Source organism: Didymella exigua (genome assembly GCF_010094145.1).
Source record: "Didymella exigua CBS 183.55 unplaced genomic scaffold M421scaffold_5, whole genome shotgun sequence".
Taxonomy (NCBI): Eukaryota; Fungi; Ascomycota; class Dothideomycetes; order Pleosporales; family Didymellaceae; genus Didymella; species Didymella exigua.
Window position 1 is genome coordinate 237,462 of NW_022984779.1, and position 24,025 is coordinate 261,486.

The 24,025-nt window shown below is 54.0% G+C and overlaps 10 protein-coding genes across 10 annotated transcripts; 6 read left to right on the top strand and 4 right to left on the bottom strand.

The window, feature by feature from the left end:
* Positions 1 to 310: 310 nt before the first annotated feature.
* M421DRAFT_2234 (NADH-quinone oxidoreductase) lies at positions 311 to 1,126 on the top strand (the record flags this gene model as incomplete). The annotated part of the gene is made up of 3 exons (XM_033588331.1): positions 311 to 603; positions 672 to 937; positions 996 to 1,126. The coding sequence occupies 3 exons, from the start codon at positions 311 to 313 to the stop codon at positions 1,124 to 1,126; spliced, it is 690 nt and encodes a 229-aa protein (XP_033451823.1).
* Positions 1,127 to 1,299: 173 nt separating this feature from the next.
* Positions 1,300 to 3,332, bottom strand: M421DRAFT_417341 (SURF6-domain-containing protein; the record flags this gene model as incomplete). Its single annotated transcript, XM_033591423.1, has 3 exons — positions 3,206 to 3,332; positions 3,058 to 3,150; positions 1,300 to 3,006 (listed from the first exon to the last, which is right to left on the bottom strand). Coding segments are annotated over exons 1-3 (1,574 nt in total), but the record flags the coding sequence as incomplete, so codon positions are not given.
* A 90-nt stretch (positions 3,333 to 3,422) lies between these two features.
* M421DRAFT_417342 (uncharacterized protein) lies at positions 3,423 to 5,603 on the top strand. The gene is made up of 4 exons (XM_033591424.1): positions 3,423 to 3,920; positions 3,971 to 5,004; positions 5,056 to 5,476; positions 5,530 to 5,603. The coding sequence occupies exons 1-3, from the start codon at positions 3,779 to 3,781 to the stop codon at positions 5,467 to 5,469; spliced, it is 1,590 nt and encodes a 529-aa protein (XP_033451825.1). The 5' UTR covers positions 3,423 to 3,778; the 3' UTR covers positions 5,470 to 5,476; positions 5,530 to 5,603.
* A 255-nt stretch (positions 5,604 to 5,858) lies between these two features.
* M421DRAFT_89868 (uncharacterized protein) lies at positions 5,859 to 7,820 on the top strand (the record flags this gene model as incomplete). Its single annotated transcript, XM_033597804.1, has 4 exons — positions 5,859 to 6,137; positions 6,169 to 6,641; positions 7,184 to 7,388; positions 7,434 to 7,820. 4 exons carry the CDS (start codon positions 5,859 to 5,861, stop codon positions 7,818 to 7,820), a joined length of 1,344 nt encoding a protein of 447 aa, XP_033451826.1.
* Positions 7,821 to 8,209: 389 nt separating this feature from the next.
* Positions 8,210 to 9,292, top strand: M421DRAFT_417345 (uncharacterized protein). The gene is made up of 3 exons (XM_033591425.1): positions 8,210 to 8,373; positions 8,433 to 8,544; positions 8,619 to 9,292. Exons 1-3 carry the CDS (start codon positions 8,302 to 8,304, stop codon positions 8,807 to 8,809), a joined length of 375 nt encoding a protein of 124 aa, XP_033451827.1. The 5' UTR covers positions 8,210 to 8,301; the 3' UTR covers positions 8,810 to 9,292.
* M421DRAFT_417346 (uncharacterized protein) lies at positions 8,509 to 9,766 on the bottom strand. The gene is made up of 3 exons (XM_033591426.1): positions 9,532 to 9,766; positions 8,619 to 9,472; positions 8,509 to 8,544 (listed from the first exon to the last, which is right to left on the bottom strand). The coding sequence occupies exons 1-2, from the start codon at positions 9,739 to 9,741 to the stop codon at positions 8,951 to 8,953; spliced, it is 732 nt and encodes a 243-aa protein (XP_033451828.1). The 5' UTR covers positions 9,742 to 9,766; the 3' UTR covers positions 8,509 to 8,544; positions 8,619 to 8,950.
* A 591-nt stretch (positions 9,767 to 10,357) lies between these two features.
* M421DRAFT_56055 (adenylate cyclase) lies at positions 10,358 to 17,087 on the bottom strand (the record flags this gene model as incomplete). The annotated part of the gene is made up of 4 exons (XM_033595359.1): positions 10,358 to 10,525; positions 10,578 to 15,896; positions 16,007 to 16,718; positions 16,936 to 17,087. 4 exons carry the CDS (start codon positions 17,085 to 17,087, stop codon positions 10,358 to 10,360), a joined length of 6,351 nt encoding a protein of 2,116 aa, XP_033451829.1.
* A 184-nt stretch (positions 17,088 to 17,271) lies between these two features.
* M421DRAFT_315661 (uncharacterized protein) lies at positions 17,272 to 17,821 on the top strand. The gene has a single exon (XM_033589247.1). It carries the CDS (start codon positions 17,456 to 17,458, stop codon positions 17,750 to 17,752), a length of 297 nt encoding a protein of 98 aa, XP_033451830.1. The 5' UTR covers positions 17,272 to 17,455; the 3' UTR covers positions 17,753 to 17,821.
* Positions 17,822 to 18,248: 427 nt separating this feature from the next.
* Positions 18,249 to 20,885, bottom strand: M421DRAFT_89870 (NAF1-domain-containing protein; the record flags this gene model as incomplete). Its single annotated transcript, XM_033597805.1, has 1 exon — positions 18,249 to 20,885. One exon carries the CDS (start codon positions 20,883 to 20,885, stop codon positions 18,249 to 18,251), a length of 2,637 nt encoding a protein of 878 aa, XP_033451831.1.
* Positions 20,886 to 21,005: 120 nt separating this feature from the next.
* Positions 21,006 to 23,434, top strand: M421DRAFT_315742 (glycosyltransferase family 22 protein). The gene is made up of 4 exons (XM_033589248.1): positions 21,006 to 21,218; positions 21,298 to 22,054; positions 22,102 to 22,899; positions 22,945 to 23,434. Exons 2-4 carry the CDS (start codon positions 21,308 to 21,310, stop codon positions 23,209 to 23,211), a joined length of 1,812 nt encoding a protein of 603 aa, XP_033451832.1. The 5' UTR covers positions 21,006 to 21,218; positions 21,298 to 21,307; the 3' UTR covers positions 23,212 to 23,434.
* The last annotated feature ends 591 nt before the right edge of the window (positions 23,435 to 24,025 follow it).

Consider the following 24,025-nt stretch of genomic DNA (forward strand, 5'->3'; position numbering starts at 1 on the left):
TGCACGTGACTAAGCAGCTCTGATGACGGCAAGAACGACACAACAACACACGGCAAGAGCGTGACAAACTCGGGAGGAAGGACCGGTCGAAGCTGCTGACCGGCTCAACAAGTGCATCAGATCCTTTCCACCCCTCTTTGATACCCCAGATTTGCCTCTCTTTACATCGCCGTTGCCCCCGCATTCGGCCAATCACAGCGGGCTCGTTTCAACTTCGACATCGACGTTCAAGCTTGCGACCTCACATTTCACAATTGTCCGCCCGCTCGACCTCTCCCACCGCCGCCCACACAACCCGCACGCGCCCACGATGGCCAGCACCAAGCCATTGACGATGCTGGCACGTGGCCCATCGGCCACCACACTGCTCAGGCAGTCGCAGTTCGCTCCACGCTTCGCCTCGCCCGCCACCGTCGCCTTCTTCAGCACAACCTTCCCGCGCGCCGCCACGCCCGCTGGACCTCCCCCGCCTGGATTCCGGTTACCGCCCCAGAAGAAGTGGGACGAGGGCGAGTCGGCGCTGGACAAGGCCGGAAAGTACTTCTTGCTCATGGAGATGTTCCGCGGCATGTACGTGTCGCTGGAGCAGTTTTTCAGGCCCCCGTAAGTGCTCAATTGATGCTCTCTGTCTGCAGAGAGCGCCGGGGATGCTGGTCCTGACCCTCCCTTAGATACACCATCTTCTACCCCTTCGAGAAGGGCCCCATTTCCCCCCGCTTCCGTGGCGAGCACGCCCTGAGACGGTACCCGACAGGCGAGGAACGTTGCATTGCCTGCAAGCTCTGCGAGGCTATCTGCCCAGCGCAGGCCATCACAATCGAGGCTGAGGAGCGTATGGACGGCAGCAGGAGGACCACGCGCTACGATATCGACATGACAAAGTGCATCTACTGCGGTCTCTGCCAGGAGTCTTGCCCCGTCGATGCCATTGTCGAGGGTACGCCATCTTCCCAATCTTGACTTTCGAGCCGGACACTTTGCTAATGATGATGCAGGCCCCAACGCCGAGTACGCCACCGAGACACGAGAGGAGCTCCTGTACAACAAGGAGAAGCTGTTGGCCAACGGCGATAAGTGGGAGCCTGAGATCGCAGCCGCTGCCCGCGCGGACGCGCCTTACAGATAACGAAGAGCAGCAGCAAAAGAGGGGATAGTGCTCAGGATCTGTATATAGTAGGAGAGTGGTCATGTCTAGCTCAGCATTTGGTTTCCTTTGTGATTGTACCGTGATTGTACAAGAGTAAACCTCAATTTCCAGTTCAACAAAGCGAACACTCAGTTGATATGAACGTGGGATTGTCTTGTCGATAAGCACAAGGTTCAGGCTGGAATAATTCGTCATGTGTATGTCTTGAAGGACGTCACAGTATTCAATCGCTACACATACTCCCTGACGCCCAGACAATGCCAGCCACTGTATGGGATATCAAACGCCAAAATGCCTCCCAGATATTGCTAACGCGCAAATGCGATGTTTCCAAACGTTCCCTTTTTGGTTTCCCCCATCATACACAACTCGTCCTAGCCCAGATCTGTCATTTATTTACCCTTGAATGTCCCCTCGAAGCCCGGTCTCTTAGCAGGCTTCTTGCCACCCTTCTTCGGCGCGCCCTTCTTCTTGCCCTTGACGCCCTTGCTGTCTCTCCGCGCCTTGAGGTTCTCCTCGCGCTTCTTTTGCCTCTTCTCTTTGCCATCGGCGACATTTGTGAGGCGCTCCTTCCACTCCTGTTTGCTCTTATCCTTTTGCTTTTGCTGACGCTTCAAGCTCTTCTTCAGTAGGTTGACATCATCGAAGACCTTCTCGCCCTGCGCACGCTTCTTCGCGTTGAGCCAGAGGTCCTTCTCTTGGATGTCCTTGCGCTTGGCCTCGTCGAAGCCGTTGATACGTGCTTGCTTCTTCTGCGCGGCTTCGAGCGCTGTCTTGGTGTCGGACTTGCCCTTCTTCTTGCGCGATTCGAGGAATTTGGAAAGCCCGCCTTCTAGCTCTTGGCCATCTTCCCAAGCGACGCGGCCAAAGTTGAAGCTGCGCTCGTGCTCTGGTGACCTGGCGGGGAAGATGGATGGCGACCCCGATCCACCTCTTATCCGTGCAAGCTGCTCCTCTGCCTTTGCGCGCGCCTCGTCCTCCTTGGCGTCCTGGCGAGCGGACTTCTTTACAGTTTGGCGTGCCGCTTCCTTCTTGCGTCGAGCCTCGATGAGCTCAGCGCGGTTCTTTGCAGGTCGCCCATCAGGTCCATCCGCCTTGCGCGCTGCGCGCATTGCCTCAAGCTTGGCATTTAGTCGTGCGCGGAACTCTTCTTGGCTCTTCTCGTCGATCTGCAGCGGCTTCTTCTCCTTCTTTACGTCCTTCTTGGTAGGTGCTTCTTCTGGGACTGGGGTTGATGATGAGGCATCGGACGCTGCTGAGGTATTGGAATTTGCAGTAGTGGTGGGGGCGGTGGACTGACCCTCTTCAACATCGACGAGTCCACTGACGTCGAGGGCCTCAATGCGATCCTCGGGATCTTCAAGGCCATCGTCTTCCTCGTTGTCTTCGTCTTCATCAACCTCGACTTGCTTGGACTTCTTGGACTCTTTAGGCGCAGTGAGACCTTCCTTAAACTCGACCTGTGCCGCTTTTCGCGATTCCTCCTTGTTCTTCTTTGCTGTTGCCTTCTCCTTCTTCTTTTCCTTCTTCTGCTGTGCCTTGATCTCAGCCTTCGTTAATGTGCGGCCTTCCTTCACAATCTCTTCAGGTACGGCCTCGGTCTCCTTCTTTGTCTTCTGCTTCTTGGCCTTCTTTATCCCTTCGAGCGGTGTCTCTTTTACGATGTCCATGTCGAGGTCTGAAGACGGCGCCTCAGAGACCGCGTCGTCGTCGGCCTCGCCCTCGAGTTCGCGCTTTCGCTTGCGTGCATTTTCGTCGAGAACATCCTGGGCGGACTTGTGTGATGCAGGATCTAGCTTCGCTCGCTTTGCAGCCTGACGCTCCTCTGTGGTCTGCTTCTTCTTCTTTTGCCATTGTGTCTACGAAGCATGTCAGCGAAAAGCTGGTGGCGCTAGCGCGGCGATGCATACACTCGTGATACTCTCGTCCTTGCCATAGTACTCTTTGGCTGGGATCAGCGACATCAGCCCTTCAAAGGCCCGGGCGTGGCTCTTCAATCTCGACTAGAGCTCTCAGTTAGCGGCAAGAATGGTGCAGGGGCGCCTTTCTGCAGCATACCTCAAGATCGTCCGGCATATTGACACGAGAAGCAGAGTCCACGTGGCCGTAGTATTCAGTCAGTGTGGTTTTGTTCTGCAGACCGTGACGTCGGCGTGGAAAGTCGCAGCGGCGAAGTCGTGTGTGCAGTGCGAATTCGATGAAATCCGAACTCTTGGCGGATGCACCTTATTTTTCTGTCGCCGCTACGAGAGTGTTCCTTCCCACCGCCTTCGCACGGACGAAGGACCCACACCCAGAGGGACCCCAACCTCGCCCAAGAGACCTATTAGCCGCAATCGCATGCCCAGGTTTGGGCTCCCGGCATCATCGTCTACATTGTGACCATGTTCTTGGCCGACTGACTCGGATTCGCTCATACCTTGCTCATGTACTGCACGCACATTCGCTGGGCACGAGAAATCTGAGGGCGCATGCACAGCCACCCAAAGCAAACGCAAGCACAACCTCAGCTGCTTTGCCTCATACATGATCTGCAAGCTAACATTGCCTGCCCTCCGCGGCGCGTGTCAAGTCCGCAACAGTCACATCTCCATCGTTCCGCTTGCTCCGCTGCTCTAGTCTTTCGCTCCAATGTCGTCCACGGCTGTTGAAGCAAAATCTCTCTCATCACTCACAGCGCTTGCATCGAACCCACCAGCATATCCTAGAAATCCAACACATATGAGGCACGAGCCGTTAGTGCTCTACATTGCTCGTGTGCCAGGCAGCAAAGGTGAGGAAGCCTGAGCTGCATGTGCCTGATAGTGTCTAATGTTCTCGTAGACGTTTTCCTTTCTCCCATGAAGCCCCGCGAGAAGGTGGTCACCGCGGAAGATATCACAAGTTCTCTGTACTTTGTTCACGTTGAGCACCCTCAAGACGTCAGTCGCCTCAACTATCCGGAATTTCAAGATCCAAATTACCCCGAACAGCGATCCAGTCCTGTGAACCGAGAATCTGCGCCACTTATTCAGCGCAAGGCTGTTCCAAATACTCCCTCAGCTGCACCAGCGCGAAAGCCAGTACCTGGAACACTGACTCCGATCGCAAACTTTGAGAGCAGACAAAATGCCAGCGCCGGCCAATATGCTCAAGGGCCTGGAGTGCTGACTCCTGCATACGAACCTCGTGGATCTTATGACTCGAGCAGATCGCAGACTGAGAATGACATACCGCCAATTCAGCCACGAAGACCGAGTGTTGGCTCAAACCCCACTGGTATCTCGCTAACTCTTATTCGACGAGATCCGGTATCTGGTGCTCAGTGGAATGTCGCCCGCATTGACGACCCTACCATCACGGGCGTATCGTCCAACGGGCTGTCTGAGAGAAAGCCCGGCGCCCCACTATACATCGAGATCTCAAACCCTGGGTATTCCAAGTTTCTTCATTCAGATGCAGGTACCAGGCCTCCATTGTTCTCTCGGACCAGCGAAATGTCAGCACGATCCTATCAACCATCAAATGCGCCACCGCGTCCGAGCGTAGACGCCCCGCACGAACTATCGTTAAAGAGTGAAAACGTCTTTCGCCGTCGCTTGTGGATGGAAGGATCGCATTTGGGCGGTGGATTCGGACACCGCAAAAGCGGCTCGTATGATCGCACCCCTAGCAGGCCTACTTCCAGGGGCAACTATGTTGATAGACTGTCCGTCGATCAATCATCCCCTTCACCTTCGTTCTTGACCCGAGACGATCAAACATATGGGACACTCCAAGTCTCGGAGCGACAGTCCAATTTCCGAGGGTATGTGTTCACGAGCCCGTGGAACGGACGCTGCGAGTTTGTCACTGGCGCAAGCGGTGGCACATTGAAGGTGAGCAGATTGGACTTCATTCGTATATTACATCAAATAATCTATCTCCAGTGCCGACACCTCATTCCCGGTTTGCAAGGTGCACCGCCTGCAGCAGCGACTGTGAGCGAGTTGAGATTCAACCTTCCAAGTTCGAACACAGCACCATCGCCCAGGGAAGAGACATCAAAGCGATCATCTTTCTTTAAGCGGGGGCGGCATAGTCGCAATAACTCTTTTGTCTCGGTAAACCGTGATGGTGGGACAGACGATGCAAGGGACTCGTTAGATCGTATGGACTTGACTCTTGGTCAAGAGTTCGCAGGAGGTGGCTTCGGTGGCAAGCAAGCTAAGCTGGGCAAGATCATCCTTGAAGATGAAGGTCTGAAGATGATGGATTTACTGGTAGCAACCAACGTTGGATTGTGGTGGCGGGCGTATGAAAAGGCCCAAGCTGCTGCACGAAATGACCGAGGTGGTTTCTGATGTTAAGGTCACTCGAACCTATGCATAGTCTTCCGGAATATCCAGCTAATCTGTAGTCAGTATTACACTAAGCAAACATCGGCCGATGTCTCAAAGACTCGAATGGCCATTGTCCTATGGAGATGGAAGCTGCGACATCAGATAGCAAGGTAACTACATCACATGGGTCCGGGCAATCGCTCCTTACCTATGTTGTTACTGCCTCAGCCGCGAAAGCGCTAGTAGTTGCTCAAAACTGACCATCTCGAGTGTACCACCTCTGAACACCACCCACAAACACCTTTACCTAGAGTATACCTAGCGACCAACATCGCTTTGTTCCATCTCCACCTCAAATCCGTCACCATCTGGCTTGACGATACGTCTCTCTATCGTCAGTCAGCATCAACATGTTTATTGCGTACAGCCACGTCGCCATGCTCGTTACCGGCATCATCCTCGCACCCGCTGTAATGGCCACACCGGCTGTACAAGAACTTACTGATCTGAGGATCATCATCAACTTGGCGGCAAGCACCATTGGCGACCTCCAGAATCCCAATAGAGGCTGGGGCTTGTTCGGCAGCAGCAGTCAGATGGGTACCGCCGACCTCATCAACAACATCACAAGTACAATCTTGCAATTTAAGTTCCAGGTCGATACAAACAAGGTTGAAATGCCCCCACAGGTCTTCGTAACTATTGCTGATGCTCGCCCAGACCGCCTTGTTGAACCCTGCAAACGTTACGACTGACCCAGCTCTCAACACCTCTGTACCGTCGCCGCCAACACCCACTCTGCCATTGACCTCTAGCATGGTCCTCCCATCTACGCTCCCGACAAGTACGCCTAGTCTCGACAACGCCACTACGGATCTCTCGACCCCGTACATTGACTACGTCTCAGCCATACCCAACCTGAGTACCAGCCTTACATCGCTTGGTCGCGCTTGGCACCGTGAGATGAATTCACCAGTCAGAGACGCCATCGGTGTGCTACAGGAAAGTATCAACACACTACAAACTACGATGCTGCAATGCCAACTCATCAGCAGCTCGGCTGTACTACGTACCATCCGTGCAAGTAGCACACTGGAGAGCTCCCAGCAGGCATGGAGTCGTTTTCTTAATCTCCCTAGTCGTACAGGCAGTGGTGACGATAGCGAGGACGCATCGAGTACGCCCAGCAGAAGGTCGGTGCAACGCTTGACACCGGCGAATGGGAGGCAGTACACACACAAGGAGCTTTGGGGCCGCGAGGAGCAGTCAAGAACTGGTGAACCAAGCCAGAAAGATGTGGTCATCGAGTGGCGAGGGCAGGTCGAGGATTCCCGTCGGGGAAAAGCTCAAGCATTTCAGGCATGATCGTGTCCTCTCCATTCACCGCAGCTGGTCTGCTAAGTAATTCTTCTTGCTTCAATCAAGCCGTTGTCCCTCGATCTGTATGCAGTCCCTGCTTCTTGTGAAACATTGACTGCCTCGAAACGCCCGTGTGGAGGCTTTCTTCTGTAGTGCTAGCGACCCCCATGGTTACAGCTGCCCGATAAGCTGTGAGGACATGAGAGAAAGATCCATGCAATGAGCCGCCCTTGCTTAGGATCAAGTTGCCATGACGTCGCTTTCTTACAAGGAAGCAAACAAACAGACAAGGGAACTGGCAGATCAGCGGTGCAGCTGCCACAAACAATTAGCAACATGTCTTCGCCCTACGCCTCATCAATGAACAACTTCACAGGTCCGAATACCGTCTTACAAGCCCAACTTTGTGCCAGAAGTCATTAGACTCACCGTCTGAGGAGAGTGCTATGGTCATCAAGCCGGAGGCCCTCGACGCTTTCGCAACGCGAAGCACACGCCCTGGAGCACTTGAGGCTGCGACAGCTAATCAAGGAGACACAATTAAAAACGAGACACCGAACATGGAGGGAAAAAAGAAAGACGTAAGCTTGAGCGCTGCCTTATATTCACGTAACGGGGTCTGACAGCCGAAGTCCCTTTCACCAGAAGCCGAGCCGGTTCGATCAGCCTTGAACCGACTCAATACCAATTTTGGCCAGCATAACAACGGTACAGAAACCCCAGCTAAAGCTGTCGAACAGGTTGCGCAAGTGGTCGAAGACGTTGTCGAAGGCGTCAAGGCAGTCGTGCACGAAGCCGTTGCTTGGACTGAGAAGAAGGCTGAAGAGCTAGCGAAGAGCGAGGATCGCGCTGGCCCATACGACTCTCCAGCGACGGCTGCGGGTGGCACCTCTGACCTTGATGTTATTGCGACAGGAGTCCTCCCAGCGACTGTGCCTGTACAGGAGGATGGGAAGGATAAGCGGTCAGACAGCGTCCAGGAGTCTCGCGTCAACCACGACGACGACAAATAGCAGAGGATAAAAGATAGTCTCAATTGCTCGATGGTGGGTCTGGGGAACTCGTTGATCGATGTGGTGACGGACTTCTGTGAATATATGTTTTAGCGCTTTGACAATGTTGAAACATTTTGCGGTTATAAGGCCCCCAGTGGTTAGTGGTTAAGTGTATTAACGAAGGATATGCCATCCACGGCAGTCCTACGACTACAATGCCAATATCGTTTGAACGAATCGAAGCTCTGGTTGCTGGACTGCGAGGCTGATGTGAGAGCGGATCCGCACTAAGCCCCGTGGAAGTGGGGATCTTGCCCGAAGCGGCATGAGCCTCGGCCTCGGCCTCGGTCTCTTGCTTGGTGAAGAGCATCGACTCGCGCGCTCCATCCCGACTTTGCTCACGCCATTGACTTTCAAACAGAGCCTCGAACTCCAGTCTACGAGAGAATTAAGAGCTGGAAATTACGAACAGAGCTACCCTTGCACACCAACACCCAAAATGGCTACTGCAAAACATCCACTTCTTCTCGCTGCGACTGTAGCTCACGGTGTCCTTTCGCTCGGACACACGGTACGCCTCCAAAGACCGCGGTTTCGCAACAGTGGAATTCATAGCTGATGGAATAACAGACCAAAGGTCTTGAGCAATTCAAGCACGCTTCCATCAGCGCTCTGCCCACTGCCTTGCGGGGCGCTGTGAAAGCAGGTTGGTACGAAGGCAGTGGATTCTTTCTCATAATGGGTACGCTCTGCTCTTCCCCTCCCCACTCACAGTGATTCTTCGGAGCCTTGTGAGACTCAACTAACGTCTTGAAGCGATCTTGAACTACAAGTGGGCGCAGACAGGACTGCTTGATGTTTACGACAAGAGCGTTGCGGGTTTGCTTGTAGCGATCCTGGCTAGTGCTGCGGGAAGCTATTTCCAGAGCGGTGATAAACCGACGGCGACTACGTTGGCGGTCGTTGCTGTATTGCAGGGGTTGGGAGCCAAGCGTGCGAGCTTGTGAGTGACGAAGAGCGGGAAACAGTCGAACGTGAATTGGATCGGTAATCCTGAATGCCTAAGATAGTGTTTTAAGCAAAGCTGAATCATAGTGCCAATCAGCTTAATTGTGAGAACTCTCTTGCCTTGCTCACAACCTCATCTTTCAGCTCGCAAAAGCACCAATAGCAGCCTCGTCCGTCTTCTTATCGCCAGGTACAAGCTGCACACCTTCCTCCTGCACATCAGCACCCCCATTCTTCTTACTTTTATCCCCACTCTCGCCCTTGATAGCATCCCTCACAAGCATCAACCCCTCAACCGCAAACCTGACCATATTGCTCTCCCTCTCTTTACTCCCCGTCTCGACCTCCCGAGTAACCGTCCCCTTCTCACTACTCACAGCCAGCGCAACATATCCAGGAGTGCGATTCCTCGTGTTACCGCCAGTGGGACCCGCAGTCCCAGATTCACTGACCGTGTACGTGCTGCCGAGCGCTTTACGGGTGTTATCTGCCAGCTTGGTGACGATTTCGGGGGTCGGCCCTTTGTAGTTCTGAGTATCTGCGTCGGTCCAGCCGACGAAAGCTTTGCGGCTTTCGAGCGTGTAGAGCGTTAGGCCACCGCGATAGAAGGTGCTGGCGCCGGGGAAGGTGAGGAGGGACGAGGAGATGAGGCCACCTGCTGCCTGGGTCAGTTAGTGGCTGTTCTTTTTAAAGATCTGCGAGGACTGGTGGTATTGCTTACTGTCTCAGCTACAGAGATTGTCTCTTTGCGGTCTTTCAGCAGAGTTGCTACTTCCTTGACAATTTCGCGGAGCTCTTGTGGTGGAAACGAGGATGTCGGCATTCTTGCCATCTGGTTCGGAGTTGACCTGGGATACGGCAGAAACGAGTTGGTCAAAAGTGCGAGACGACTACTTGCTGGGGTTTTAGAGAGGACTGAAAATGACTGCATGTGTTAGTAAAGTGCAAGTGCAGCTGTCGATTGCGTATTTTGTGGGGGCAGCTTACGAGAGTGGTGACCTCATGAGGGGTAGCTTCTCTGAGCTTGAGCTCAGTCTCTGCTTGCAGCTGTCAACAGAAGAGCACTGGTACGAATGGCCAAAATAGGAGAATGAACACAAGCTGACGACGAAATATATTCGCTAGATGATAGTCCATCAAACTGCATGTGCTAGGTCCGAAAGAACACAAACGCGAAGGGGCAGCGGCCGTGAGGGAATCGTGGTAAGACAATGCCTCCGGTCCTATTGTAGCCTAATAATAGATGATAGCCACCAGTGTGCGCAGAATGACCAACCGCCGCTTCAAAAGAGCGACCTCCAAACGCCAAAACAAGCCAAAGTATACTATCAGTTGCCCCTAGGCAATGCGTCATGAGCATGAGTATTCCGCCACCTGGGCAGTACGGAAGTAGTGTAATGATGTGATGGTACAAAGCCCAAGCTGGTTCGCTTCGATGAGTACGGAAGACGTAATTAGGTAAAGATGGACCGTATGTGTGTCCGTGTCGTTGTCGTCATGTGTCGACAAGCTCGCCGAGGCCATGAAAGCTGGTGATCCGTATGCGTTTATGCAGGGGCCATGTCCGCCATTGCTTCTTGCTCGAATTGTTCGAGGCGCTTCAACTTTGCCTCGAGCTCAGAAAATATATCACCCATATTGCAGGCTTGTTGCACCAAAGGTGCGGAGCCGAAAGGCCGCATCATATGTCGTAGGGCGAGTGTAGTAGCACAAGACTGCGAAACATGTTAGCTGATGGTTCGTGTCCGATGTCATAAAAGGACATACCTCAATCCTTGAGATCTGGTGCTCGACGAAGTTGATCAAGAATCGATCTGTAATTTCGCCGCCCTTGTTCTTCATGCGCTCAAGCAATGCTGTCTCAGGCGCCTTAAGCTCTGAACTCTCGGGATTCTCAAGAGTACTACACAACATCTCAAGACGCAGACTAATGTTCCAAAGATCCCATACGTCTTCTGTGTCGATTGTGAGCTGACTATCCCGCATCTTCTGGCCAATGGATGGTTCCTGGACAGGCGGTGCTTCTTGTTGCTCATGCTGGCGTTGTATTATGAGACGGCTAGCGAGCGAGTGCGGGTACATCAAGTAGATGTACTCAGGATTCTCGAGGCCTTTGAGGCGGCGCTCACCAAGATCCTTGACTTCGAAACCTTGACTGCTGAGAGACCGGAGTTCCTGCCTAATAAGCTGACTGTGAACATCGTCGCCATACGCCTCTTCGGAGCCCGTAGAATTGCTGCGGTCGCCTTCGATGTGAGTTTCGAGTAGACGTTGAATTTCGGCGATAAAATCGGAGGAAACTGTTATTTGCCCACCGTCGGCCACCGATGAAATACGTGACGCCCTGTTGACCATGGGTCCAAAGTAATCCATACGTTTAGTGACTGGATCAACCTCGCACACAGGCCGACCCCAATGGATACCCATACGAACTGAGAGACCACGAAAGATGACATTCCCTTCGGCGTCGACGACCTCTTGGCCGTTGACGCTGTTCAGGATCTCTTGCGGCCATTGCACTTCCAAGAGCTGGCTTTGGATCGTGAAGCACCATAGAAGGGCCGACGTAACGGTTCTAAAAGCAACCATGAAGGCATCACCCTCAGTCTTGACCTCGTATCCACCAATGATGCGCAATTGTCGACGCATCAGCTCGTTGTGCATCTTGATTGCGGATCTCATGGCGATGGGGTAGGTCTCCCAAAGCAAAGTCGAGCTCTTGATATCTGTGAACACCAAGCTGACTTCGCCGGTTGGTGCATCTACCTCTTGATCGAGGCGAGCAAGTTTCGAATCACCAACCATGTTCCTGGCCCTCTTCCCTGGTCTGCGATTGATAGCGAAGTCATCCGGCGAGCCGGTAGGTCCCATGGACATACTGTGCGTGCGAAACCGGGCCCTCTGCTTGCTCTTGAGGTCGCTGACACCAAGCAGCATGACATGGATCTTGTTTGTAGCACCAAACGCGATCGCGAGATCTCGAAGCTTTTGCGCAGCTCGCATAAGATCGTTGCGCTCAGATCGTGCCACATCAACAGCAAAGTCCGGTGTGAGGTACTCCCACAGTTCTCGAGAAGCTACAAGGATCATCTCATCTGTGTCACCGAGTGTGAGGTTGATGATGTGCGGCGACGCTATGACAGATGGAGACATCTGTACGTAGCCAAAAGCTCGTGACACCTCAAGAACGTCGTTCAGCTTGCCTTGCCGTGAGACGAAACCTCCAGCTTCTCGAATCCTGGCGCGCTCGCTGGGCTCAGCAGGGTCGTGCTTGCGTGTAAGGATCTTGTGTCCACCTTCTGAACGGATCAACAGTGCTTGCGCATCGCCAACGTTGGACATGTAGAGCTCCATTTCCTTCAGATACATGACTGTGGCGACGCATCCAGAGGTAAGATCATCATCCCCAAGCTCGGGCACAGCACCTCTAGGCTGCGTTGGCGGTGTGTATGCGTTGTGGTCTAGGGACTGGGAGGCAGCAGTTGCTAATTCCTTATTGAGACCCAGGTAAGTACGTCGCAAAGCATCGACTGGGTTCTCGTTCGGTCGCAAGCGGTCCAGCTCATCGGCGAAGCGATTCTTGAAGTTGTCATACAGGAACTTGGCGATCTTGGATCCTCCACCAGCAAGTGGCTGGGCATCGAACAGGCCTAAGACTTGCTCGTCATCATGACTGCGGAAGCGAGGTACGACCATGTCCATGGTCGATATGTGCTCTGTTCTACCCAAGCTATCGGCCATACCATAGGCCATGGTACCTACAGCTGACCCTGCTGTTCGCACTCTCCTGTCTTCAGTCTGCTCGGGCACAGATGGAATCATCATGGTTACGTCCATAAGTCCAAGAACTCGTAGGCTGACAAGTGCAGTGAAGTCGGTCAAATCGCGCCCTTCTCGCATGGCAACACCGCTTCCACTGTACGAGCCGCTTGGCTTAATTTCGAGTCGCTTGTTGCCGGACAAGTTGAGATATCTCAGCTTATGATTCCAGTTCCAGTTCCAGTCGTAGGGCCAATTAGAGACATTGTACTTCAAAGAATTGCTGGCAACGTCCAAAACGGCGAGCTGCGCGACCTTTCCAAGCTCAGCAGGAAGTACTTGGAATTTGTTGTTGTTAATGTGGAGCACTTTGAGCGAGCCAACCTCTTCCAGATCCTCTGAAGGCAATGATGTCAGGTCATTACCCGAGAGGTAGAGCTCGGCAAGATGTTGCCATCTCCTGATCGTCCTTGGGGGAACATCGTAGATCAAGTTGTATGACAGATTGACTATCCTCAACTCAGGCAGGAGGCAGAGTTCGTCGAATACGTTATCTTCAAGCCTATTGTCGGCCAAGAAGAGGTGTCGAAGTGAACCGGCAAAGGTCGTGACCAGTCGACTAGACAAGCTAGAGTCTTTGCGCGACACTGGTGTAAGGGTCCCTTCGGTCGGTGCTCGAGATGTTGCTGATGGTTTCCGTGCTGTGCTGGTCGTGTTGAAGGACGCCATTGATCCCTTCCGGTTCGAAGATGCTGGTGAAGTGCCTGAATTGAGAAAACCACCTGACGCCTGACTAGGGCGTCGATTTTGGAAGTCTTCCAGCTTACCAAGCTCTTCGTAGCTTGGGCTTGATCCCAGAGTTGGATTAGATATCGAGTGTGAACCATCCAACTGTATTCCACTATTCGCCTCTGCGGGAGGCGCCGCGCTTGGCTTTGGGAAAGCATCCAGCACGTTGGAGGAGACGTTGAGTGTTTCCAACCGACGAGCGTACCAGATCTCCGGAGGTAGTCGCCCAAGATTGTTTTCGCGTACATCGAGATAGCGAAGCTCGACAAGACGCCCAATCTCGGCTGGTAGATCGTCCAGAGAATTGCGCGCAACACTAAGATGCTCCAGCCTGTACAGTCTGCCAATGTTGTTCGAGAGCGATGTGAAGTGGTTCTTGTCCAAGATCAGCTTTGTAAGTCCTGTGAGCTTCTGGAACAGGTCTTCAGGCAGCTGAGCCAGCTTGGCAGATGCGAGGTTAAGTACGGTCAAAGAGGGCACCGGCCCACTCAGACCAAAACGTGTCACAGGATTGTGATTCATATGCAAAACGCGGATCTTGGGGAAATACCCTTCAAAAGCGGATATCGAGTTGTGTCCGATCATGAGGAACTCGAGACGCGGTAGTTGCGACATAACATCCATGCTGTCGAGAGCATTGAAACGTACGTCCACTTCTCGTAAGTTGATCAGTTGGCTGAAGTTGGGAGGGAAGCTACCAGACAGCTTGTTGTTAGTTGCCCATAACCTTTCGAGACAAGTCAGTTGGCCAATCTTTGGCAGGCTCGATATTGAGTTAAAACTGATGTCGAGGTCAACGAGGGTGCGAACTTCGCAGAGGAAGTCGGGAAACTCAGTCAAAGAGTTTGAACTCAGGTTGAGGCTGCGTAGAGCACGATACTGGCCAAAGTAAGCCGGTAGAGATGTCAGTCCGTTATTCGATAGTCGAAGGCCTTGCAGACTTTGTAGCTTTTGCAGTTCCGCTCGATCAAGGGTTTGGAGACAGTTGTTGGATATGTCGAGCATGGTGAGTCGACTTGCCATGCTCAGGCTGGGAGGCAATCGTCTGGCGTCGTTGCTGGTGTACTTGATCTCCCTAAGGTTCGTACAGGCTTGAATGAAGTCCTTCGGTACATCGAGGGACAAATTGCGAGATAAGTTCAGCGAAATGATCTCGGTAGCCTTCTGGTAGAGCGTGATGGGGATCGTAATCAGGTTTTTGCCTTGGAGGTCGATATGGCTGAACTTTTGCATTTGCTTGAAACCTGGGTCCTTTTCCAGACTGGAGAAACCGCTCATCTTGGCTGGCAAGAACGTGAATCTGCAAAGGTAGCTGTTGTCTTCTCGCCCAACATCTTCTAGACGGTCAGCTTCCGCGTACCCAGCTTGCTCCAAGAGACGTTTTTGTATCAGCAATGGTCGCTCGCTCGATTCCAGTTGCCTCGAGGTGTCGTGTTTTCGCATTACAATGTGGTAGTTGTCCAGCTCGTCTTGAAGTACAGTCTTCTTGCCAAGTATCTGGATGATCTCCACGACTGTGGTATTCAGCGTAGCAGACAAAGTCGCGAATGTGGAGTCGGCCCTAAATATGCGCAAACAGTAGGTCCTTGTGTCGTTTTGTTCCCTCGCGGCGACCTCAGGCTCGTCGATTGACTGTTCGCGCAATTCATCAAGTCTTTTCACAGCCCAAGAGTCAGGTGCATCCCACGTATCATCCTTCGGCCCAGGCTCGTCGTCTCCAGCCAGAGCCATATGCTGCACATCGCCGGTCGGAGGCGTCATCGGCGGTTGTTGTGGATTCACGATCCCGCTCATGTCATCCAGTTTTGTGTCCAAGAACCACATGGCTTCGTTCCCTGTGGTGTCCGCCTTCGCTTCGTTGGGATCCTTCCCCCTTGGTTCTGCTAGTGACATTTGGCGTTTGTCTGAAGACTTGAACGGTAGCCGGCTGTGTGCTTTCTTGCCCTCTTTCGAAACATTACTCGGCCCCTTCAATTGTTCAAACGTGGACTTCTTTCTCGATATGAAAGAGGGCTGGGTGGGATCTGCGCGTGCTGAAGGTGGGCCGTTCATGGAGGGAGGGAGGGAGATTTGCGACGACCCGGCAGGCATGGTCTTGAGACTTTCCACTGCCAGGTGATGCTCCGCTTTGTCTTTCCCACGTAGGCGCGCAAAGAATCGACCGGGGCCTTTACTGGTGCTAGGTGACTGTGACTGTGCCACGGAGTGCTGTGTCATCTCTGAATATGTGCTTGGTGTTGGGCTTGCTGCGCGCGGTAGCAAACTTGTCTTCGAAGCGAATGCAGAGCTCAGGGCCGATTGCTGCGGCTGGACTCGACCACGCGCGCTGTAGGAGTCCTCGCGGCTGGTGGCAGGTCGTAAAGGGTACGGAGCGCTTATATCGCCTCGACTGTCGGGCGCTGTCTTGTTTTCCTCTTTGCTGCGGTGATGTCGATGGCCGGGTAATCTAGAGGTTATTTTGTGCGTGCGATGGCCTGACTTGGTTGATGCTTGCTCCGAGGATCTTCTGCGCCCGTCCTCTGTCGAGGAAGGCGCATCCTAAAGTTGTCAGTGACACGAGCAAGAGAATGCTGCAGTGACGCCGCGTGTGAGCCCAATATAGAAGGCAAACAGCAGGCATAGTGCACCTTCTGAAATTAAGAGCTTACCTGCGGTGCTTGAAACTCCCAAGGCGTGACTTCTGAGGACGGCTGCGGTGTGCGTGGCCGCGAGCTGGTCGGGGAAGTTGGCCTCGAGTTGTAGCCGCCATTGCCAAAAGTATTGTTCAACGAGTTGCCACGATTCCGCGGCGCATGCAGCGACTGTGTTTCTGTAATGTGCGACCTCCCGTTCAAGCTAGAGTCTGAGTTTTGACGACCATCACCGGGAAAGTCTTCACCAAACACGTTTGCCAGCTTCTTGTGGAAACCTCTGCTGAAACTCGATCTCGAACCAGTACTGCTGACAGTCATAGCGCTGGCCACCGAGGGCCTCCGGTCGTCTCTCGGAAAGCCCATAGCATCTTCTCTCGAGTTGCCACCGGCTGGGTTGAAGCCAGGTGACAGTTGTGCGATATCGTCGGTGTCTGAGTCATTGAAGAAGCTGCTCCATACACTGTTCGCCATGTTGGTACCACCATTAGGACCTGACGACGCCCACGGTGGGTTGATGTTTGCGCTCGAGGCGGTTGGCGGGTTGCGCGAAATCGAGGGTACCCCTCCGCCCGAGGTCTGCAGTACGGCAAGGTCCTTTCGATAGTCGCGGAAGTCGTTCGAGACGGGACCGTCCCAGGTCGGCGGCTTGCGAGGTTGATGCCGGGGATCTTTGGGGGGAGGAGCGGGAGGGATGGTGGTGGGGGAGACGTCAGACTCCTTTTCGACACTGAATCACAGCGTCAGCAGAGGTTCGTGGGCCAGTCGATGTGCGTCTGGCCGTGAGACAGCAGGACAGACGCCGAGACACGACTCGCCCATGGCTGCGCCCGCTGCTTCTCGAACACCAGCCAGAGACACGGCCAACCAGTGCCCCGCTATGGCACCACGCGCGCGCAAATTCGAGGCAAAGGATCGCGCAGGTCGCGCAGCGAGAGTATACATACGGAGCATTTGGGTCCTTGCCAGTCTTGACCGTAACGGGCGTCCCGCGCAGAGAGCCATGGCGGCCGTGGGGCCGCACGGTGTCGCCAGTGCGCGCGCTCCACGAGCTGTCTGTGCTGCCCTGGCGATGGATGGTCGTCTCGTTCCTGGTCATTCTCGCGGCGGGGTCGGCGGCGCTGCCAGACGCGACGCGCCTGTGGCGGTAGATAAGGACGGTATGTTGCTCGGATCGGTCGTGGTCGAGGGTGCTTGCGCAGGTGGGCCTAGCACGGCTGCAGCTTCATGGAGGCGGGACCATGGGGCGAGGGCGGAATTGCAGACCAGCCGGCTTGCGGTCCTGTTCTGGTGGCGGGCAGGGTGCAGCGCGAGACACGGAGCGACTTGCAGGGCGGGCAGGGTGGGCGGGCAGGGCAGGGCAAGGGCGTCGCGATCACAAACCGCTGTAGAGTGGTTGTTCGAGATGGATACTCCACTCCAGACGTAGTGCGGATGCTTACCTTGTCTCGAGCCTGCTAGTGCCAGATGCCCTCTGCACCCGGCCCAGCATCCACTCGGCTCAGAACAGCAATCCGCAAGAAAGCCCCCACACTGTCTTGCCCAAGGCCGCATCCTCATACACGCGCGTCACTCTGCCCGTTCAGACTCACCGGAAGCAGCCGAGCGCTGATGAGGCGTCTGCCTCTCTACTTGCGACCATCAGCACCGCGCTTCAAGCTGCGACACAGTCACAGACCACATCACTCCCCGCAGTGCCCGCACGAACCGCCACTCAGTGGCGTCTGCGTTCGGCACCCCCTCCCCGCTATTTACGCCTTCTGAGCAGATGACGCCAATAATTGGCCCTTCCAGGTCTCGTGCATGTGGCGAAGAAAAGAGAGACGCTGCGTGGTATCCTTGCTTATCGCAGTTCCTTCACTTTCTTACTGCGTGTGCTCTGAAGCTGTTTCAATATCACTCTACATTGTGACTAAGCACCCTAATGGGAACTTGAGAAGCATGCATCCATGCTGCCCCAGCACGGCAAACGGCCGCTCAGGCTTTACAACTCCTGCGAAAATATGACGGAGAAGGCGCTGCCATCAAGCGCTTGCGTATCCGATTCGAACTGCCATATCCCATGTCAACATCCGACCATACTTTTCTCTCAGGCATTGGTAGCTTTTTACCGAGACTACACATATCTTGCCATCAATGAATTCCTGGTCCAGCTGCACATGGCTCGACTGTAAATGTTTCCCAATTACATATCCAGCATAATCTTACATCCACATCTTTCCAACCACTGACGTCGATCTTACAGTGATAGTCGGCCAGCCTACGGAGCTTGACCGCCACCGTTAGCTCCAAGCGCACGGAGAATGTCCTGCAGAGACTGGGCTCCAGCTTGAGCGTTGCCCTGCTGTACGTTCGGGTTGGGCGCGGGGGCAGCATTCTGCGGGTACTGCCACTGTTGTGGTTGCTGCTGATAACCGTACTGAGCTTGAGGCTGGGGTGGTGCTGGGGCCTGCAATTGAGCTGCATACTGCTGCGGCTGAGGCGGCACCGGGGGTTGCTGAGCTTGCGCTCCCTGCTGACTCATGGCACCCACAACCTGGAACCACTGCGCCCATGCCGCCCAGTTGGCCTGCTGGTCTGGCTGTGCCTGCGCGGAAGCCTGTTGTGCCTGCTGCACTTGAGGAGTGTACTGTGCAGGAGGTGCATAGGGTGCCGCAGCTGTGGGTGGTGGAGCTGGAGAGAATGTAACGGCCGATGCCGCGGGCTGTGGGTACTGACTTGACCAACCTGTGCTGCTGTTGTTCGCATATGAGTTAGTATTAGCTGGACCAGAGGGTGGAGGCGAGGCGTGCTGTTGATGTTGCTTCTGCGACTGCTTCTGCGACTGCTGCTGGCTCTGCTGCTGGTTGTACTGCTGGCTGTGCTGCTGGTTGTGCTGATGGCTGTGCTGCTGGTTGTGCTGCTGGTTGTGCTGCTGGTTGCTCTGCTGGTTGTTCTGCTTCTCAAGAGCCTCGCGCTCGCGTTTCTCACGCTGGCGCTGCTTTCGATTCTTGTTCTTACTCTTCGCGGGAGGAGAGTGCTGTGGCTGTGATGACTGCTGACGTTCTTGCTGTCGGGCTGGTGAAGCTGATGTGGCAGACCTGTTGTCGGACTGAGGAACACTCATGTGGCGGCTATCCTGCTGTTGGTTCTGAGGTCGTCCTCGGTCAGCCTGTTTGTTACCGCCTCGTCCACCACGGTCACCGCCTCCCCTATCGGCCTTTCCGCCTCGTGCGTCTCCTCTACCACCTCGACCGCCGCCGAAGTCACCACGACCTCCACCAAAGTCACCGCGACCGCCGAAGCTTCCTCGACCACGGAAGCCTCGCCCACGGTCGCCCCATCCGCCTCGACCGCGCATCATACCCCTGCGAACGTGACTGCGATCTTCCAGAGGTGCACCCTGTCCAACGACATCTTCGAAGTGACTCGGTCTTGCCAGCGGCTTATACATGCCCAGGTCCTCGTCCTCGTCGTCACTATACTTAAGTCCACCGCCCTGGTATTCGGTGGCTGGTGAGAAGTACGACACAGGCTTGTCGACGTACCCTCGAGGTCCAGTCGGTATGGGCTTTTGTTCTGGCTCAGGCTCAGGCTCATGCTTTGCTTCATACCTGGCCTTCTTCGCCTGCTTCTGCTGTCGCTTGTACTCGGCCTCAGCTTCGTCATCGGAGAACTCGACTTCGTTCGTTTCTTCGTCGTGGAGGTTTGATGCATCGGTGTGCTTCTGCTTGCGCAAAGGCTCGGTGAAGACAAATGTTGAGTGGGCGTCGACATAGTAAATGGCTGTGTCTTTCGTGATGCCTAAAGTTGTGATCTCAGCGGGGTCGTTGAAGCCGACAGAATATCTGGGCTCTTCAACACGACCGATCTGCTCAGAGATCTTGCCAATGATGGTAAAGTCCTTGAGGCAAAGTGCTGATCCAGACTCGAGCACCTGGTAGTCACCAGAGATGCTGGCCTTCACCAGAATGAGGTTATCAACGATGGCTTCGACCTTGCCTAGTTCTGTCATCTGTGTCTCGTTCTCGACTTTGATGTCTGGCTTCTCGTATTGTTCGTCAAGCTCGTTCAGAGTCTTCACCTTGGCTTTGGCGGCGGCGCCAGTATCATCAGCAGATTCCGCCATCAATAGACGGACCATCTCCTCCGGGTCCAAGAGCTCTCCCTCGTCGGCCTCATCTGAGCTGTCGTCTGAGCTGGACGAATCTGAGGAAGAACCCGAAGCATCCGAATCGAGCTGCCACTCAGCGTCCTCATTGTTCTTGTTGGCTTCACCAATACGGAGGAACTCTGCCTTGCTATCGTCTGCCGTGGGCTCCTGAGCCTCTTCAGCAGGTGCAGCGTCAGCACCAGGCTCCTGCTTGACTTCTGCGTCGATGGCGGCGGCAGACTCTGTCACAATTGCTTCGACATCGATGATGGGCGAGGTAGTGGTAGTAGTTGCAGATGCATCTTGCGCGGGAGTCAGAGACGCGACATGCAGCTTAGGGCGCGACGGCTTACCGTGCTGTGGAGCCTCGTCCAGAGCCTGCAGCTGATTGGCCACAGGCTGATCAACTGCGCTCGCGTCATGGTCGGCCTCCTCATCTTTGAGCTCGCCTTCCTCATGCACCGCGTTGTTCATGACAGTGTCAGCGTCGATCTGAGCTGTGGGCTGTGTGACGGTGGTGTCGCCCAGAGAGCCGAGTCCTGGCAGCGAGAAGCTCGATGGAGCAGGCGCTGTCGCGGTGAGCGACGCTGAGGGCCCATCTTGCGGTGCAGACTGTGCGGCTGGCTTGACAGGTGTAGTATCGTAGAAATCGTCGTCCAAGTCGTCAATAGGCGAGCCTGGCGCATCAAAGGAGGCTACTCCAGTGAATGGAGCGTCCGCCTCCAGCCGCGCCCTCTTAGCCGGCGGTTCCTGAGAATCAGACATGGCTGTATTCTCTTCAGTGTTTGAAAGCACGCGTTGTTCGCTGCTGTGGCAGTAACTGCGGTTTGCACCCGTCTGCTTAATGCGTGCGGTGTATGTTCTGGTGAGCGTAGAAACGTTGCCATTTTTGACCTGATGCGATCCGTTGCTAGTGCCTTGGCGCACCCCTTGCTCTTGCCTCGCCAATCCCAGCCCTGCGGATGTTAGCAGATCGCACCCAGCGCAGTGACGGCATCTGTGGCTAGCTGGTCGAGCGCAGCTCTTTCACGCTCAACGATGTTCAGGTGCAGCCATTGAATTTTGTCACACGTATTTGGAGCTGTCCCAATCGTTCAGGTATTTTCTCTTTTCCATTGTGCATCAGACGATAGCGTTGGGAACACTGGATTTGGTAACTAACCATTTGTCCCCTTAGACTCGACACAATGCCCCCTCCACCACCGAAACAGGGGGTGTCTATCGCTCAAAGACCACCCATGAAAGTCGCGAAGCCGCCATACGAACTCGAATCGATCATCGCCTTCTATTTATTTGCCGCAGCCAATATCATCGCGGCCTTCTACGCACCCATTCAAGACTGTGACGAGGTCTTCAACTACTGGGAGCCTACACACTATCTAAACCATGGCTACGGACTCCAGACGTGGGAGTACTCTCCTGAGTATGCTATCCGCAGCTGGACATACACTGGCATACATGCTCTGGTCATCCGACTTGGTATGATGCCTCTTCGGTTGTTCGGTTTCGCAAGGTCAAAGACTGCAGAGTTCTACTTCCTGCGTACTTTCCTGGCAGTGATTTGTGCTATGTGCCAGACACGTCTCTACTCGGTGGTTGCAAGGACCTTCAACCCGCGTGTGGCACTGTTCCTCATCTTCGCGATGGTGTTCAGTCCTGGCATGTACCATGCTGCGCCAGCCTACTTGCCTTCAAGCTTCGCAATGTATGCGACAATGCTGGGTCTCCAAGCCTTTATGGACTGGAGTGGTGGTATCAGAACGGCTCAGGGGTTGATGTGGTTCGGCATTGGGACACTGCTTGGGTGGCCTTTCGTAGGCGCTCTCGTACTACCATTCATTGCAGAGGAGATCTTCTTGGTATCTCTCACCGGCGAAGGTATTGAATGCATTACAAGGCTTGCTGATGGTCTGACGCGATCCATCGTTGTATTGGTAGGGGACATAAACTCTCACTTAAGGATTTCACTCATGCTTCATAGGCACTCCAAACGGCTTTCGAGACGTTCTTCTACAAGACTGTCACCGTCGTACCATGGAACATTGTCAAGTACAATGTTTTCAGTGGCGGAAGCAGGGGTCCTGACATCTACGGTGTTGAGCCATGGCACTTCTACATCCGCAACCTCACCCTGAACTTCAACCTATGGTTTTTCTTGGCTTTGGGGGCATTGCCGTTAATTCTTATTCAGCATTTGCTGGTGCAAAAGTCGGTTTCCAAGCAAACACTTCTACGCAGCGTGGTCTTCGTCAGTCCTTTCTACCTGTGGCTCGGCATTTTCTCGCTTCAGCCTCACAAAGAAGAGCGCTTCATGTATCCAGTGTACCCTGCACTGGCACTGAACGCCGCTATTGCGCTACACATCCTACTTGCAAATCTAGGTTCGACCGATCCGAGTCGATTGGTTAGCAGGGTCCCAGCACAGGTGAAGCTCGTCATCGTCAGTGTCCCACTGCTATTGGCCTTTGATGTGGGTGTTCTTCGCACTATCGGCACCCTCACGGCATACTCGGCGCCCCTGAAGGTGTACACTCCGCTACATCAAGCAGGAGTAAGCAAGCCTGGAGACAATGTGTGTCTTGGCAAGGAGTGGTACCGGTTTCCTTCATCATATCTTCTACCAGATCGTGTCCGTCCCAAGTTTATCAAGAGCGAATTCTCAGGACTGCTGCCAGGCGAGTTCAGTGAGGCAACCGCTGGTGGGTTTGGCTTGTTCCCCGGTACTTGGCTCATACCCTCTGGCATGAACGATGAGAACATCGAAGATCCGGGCAAATACGTAAGCTCTTGCCATACTCAGCATTCCTAACCTAATATTGTCTAGACCAGCATTGAGCATTGCGAGTTCATCGTCGACTCGAGCCTCCCTGGGGTAGTGCCAAACGCTCTTGAACCGGATTACATCACAGACACCGAGCACTGGGAGCCGCTGAAATGCGCATCATTCCTCGACGTCTCGCGGACGCATCTTGTGGGCCGTTTACTATGGGTACCAGATCTCTCATTCATTCCCGAGCAGTTCCGCCGTAAGTGGGGGCAGTACTGTCTTCTACAACGAAAGGTCTCTGGCAAAGCTACTCAACATGCTTGAGCGAGGGTTCAGATGCGTGACTGAGCAAAGGTTGCCAACACCGATTGTTATAGGATGAATTGAGAGCGTGGCAGCGACTCTGAAGGAAGCACTCAGACCCTGGCCTTGCGGACTCGTGATTCGTATGGCCTTCTAGTAAGGAAGAAGAGCTACACGAGCCGCACAAGTAGGTTGCTTGGCATACCGCAGCGATTGCAGCTCTATGATACGGACCCACATAACCACTACGCTAACCAGATGGGGTAGTGCGGTCCCTCCCGATAAACAGGCATTGATGACACTGTGGTGAGCCCCACAATCCATACACTCAATCATGAACGCTATCGCAGTGTACGAAACAGTACAAGATAATGGAAACAAGTTGTTCGCATCCTCATATCATACCCTCCTTTGTGATTCAATCAAAGACATTTACTTGCCATCGTCTATGTCATACTACGATTGAATGGACCTCTTGAGAGGGTTCCTCCAGCTCCTGATCACCAATTTTGTTGACACCGGGTCTTGCAGAATGTCTGGTTTGCTAGCTCGGATTCAGCAATGTACTGGGTCGGCTATCGATGCTATTTATCACCAGTGCCACACAGGAGTCGCAAAGCTTCAAATAGCATCGCACCAAGAGGTTGGACCAAGGCAAGTGCTCTACGTTATAACAAGTGTATGGCTGGCATTCAATTTCATGTTTCGACTTCGCAACAAGACGCGCCGATCTACTACGCTCCCAAGCACCTCTAATCTGGAGAAACGCTCGCCGTTCAAAGCAGCAGACCGAGAGCCTGGAGGTATGTCATCACCTCTGTTTGCTTGTGTTCCA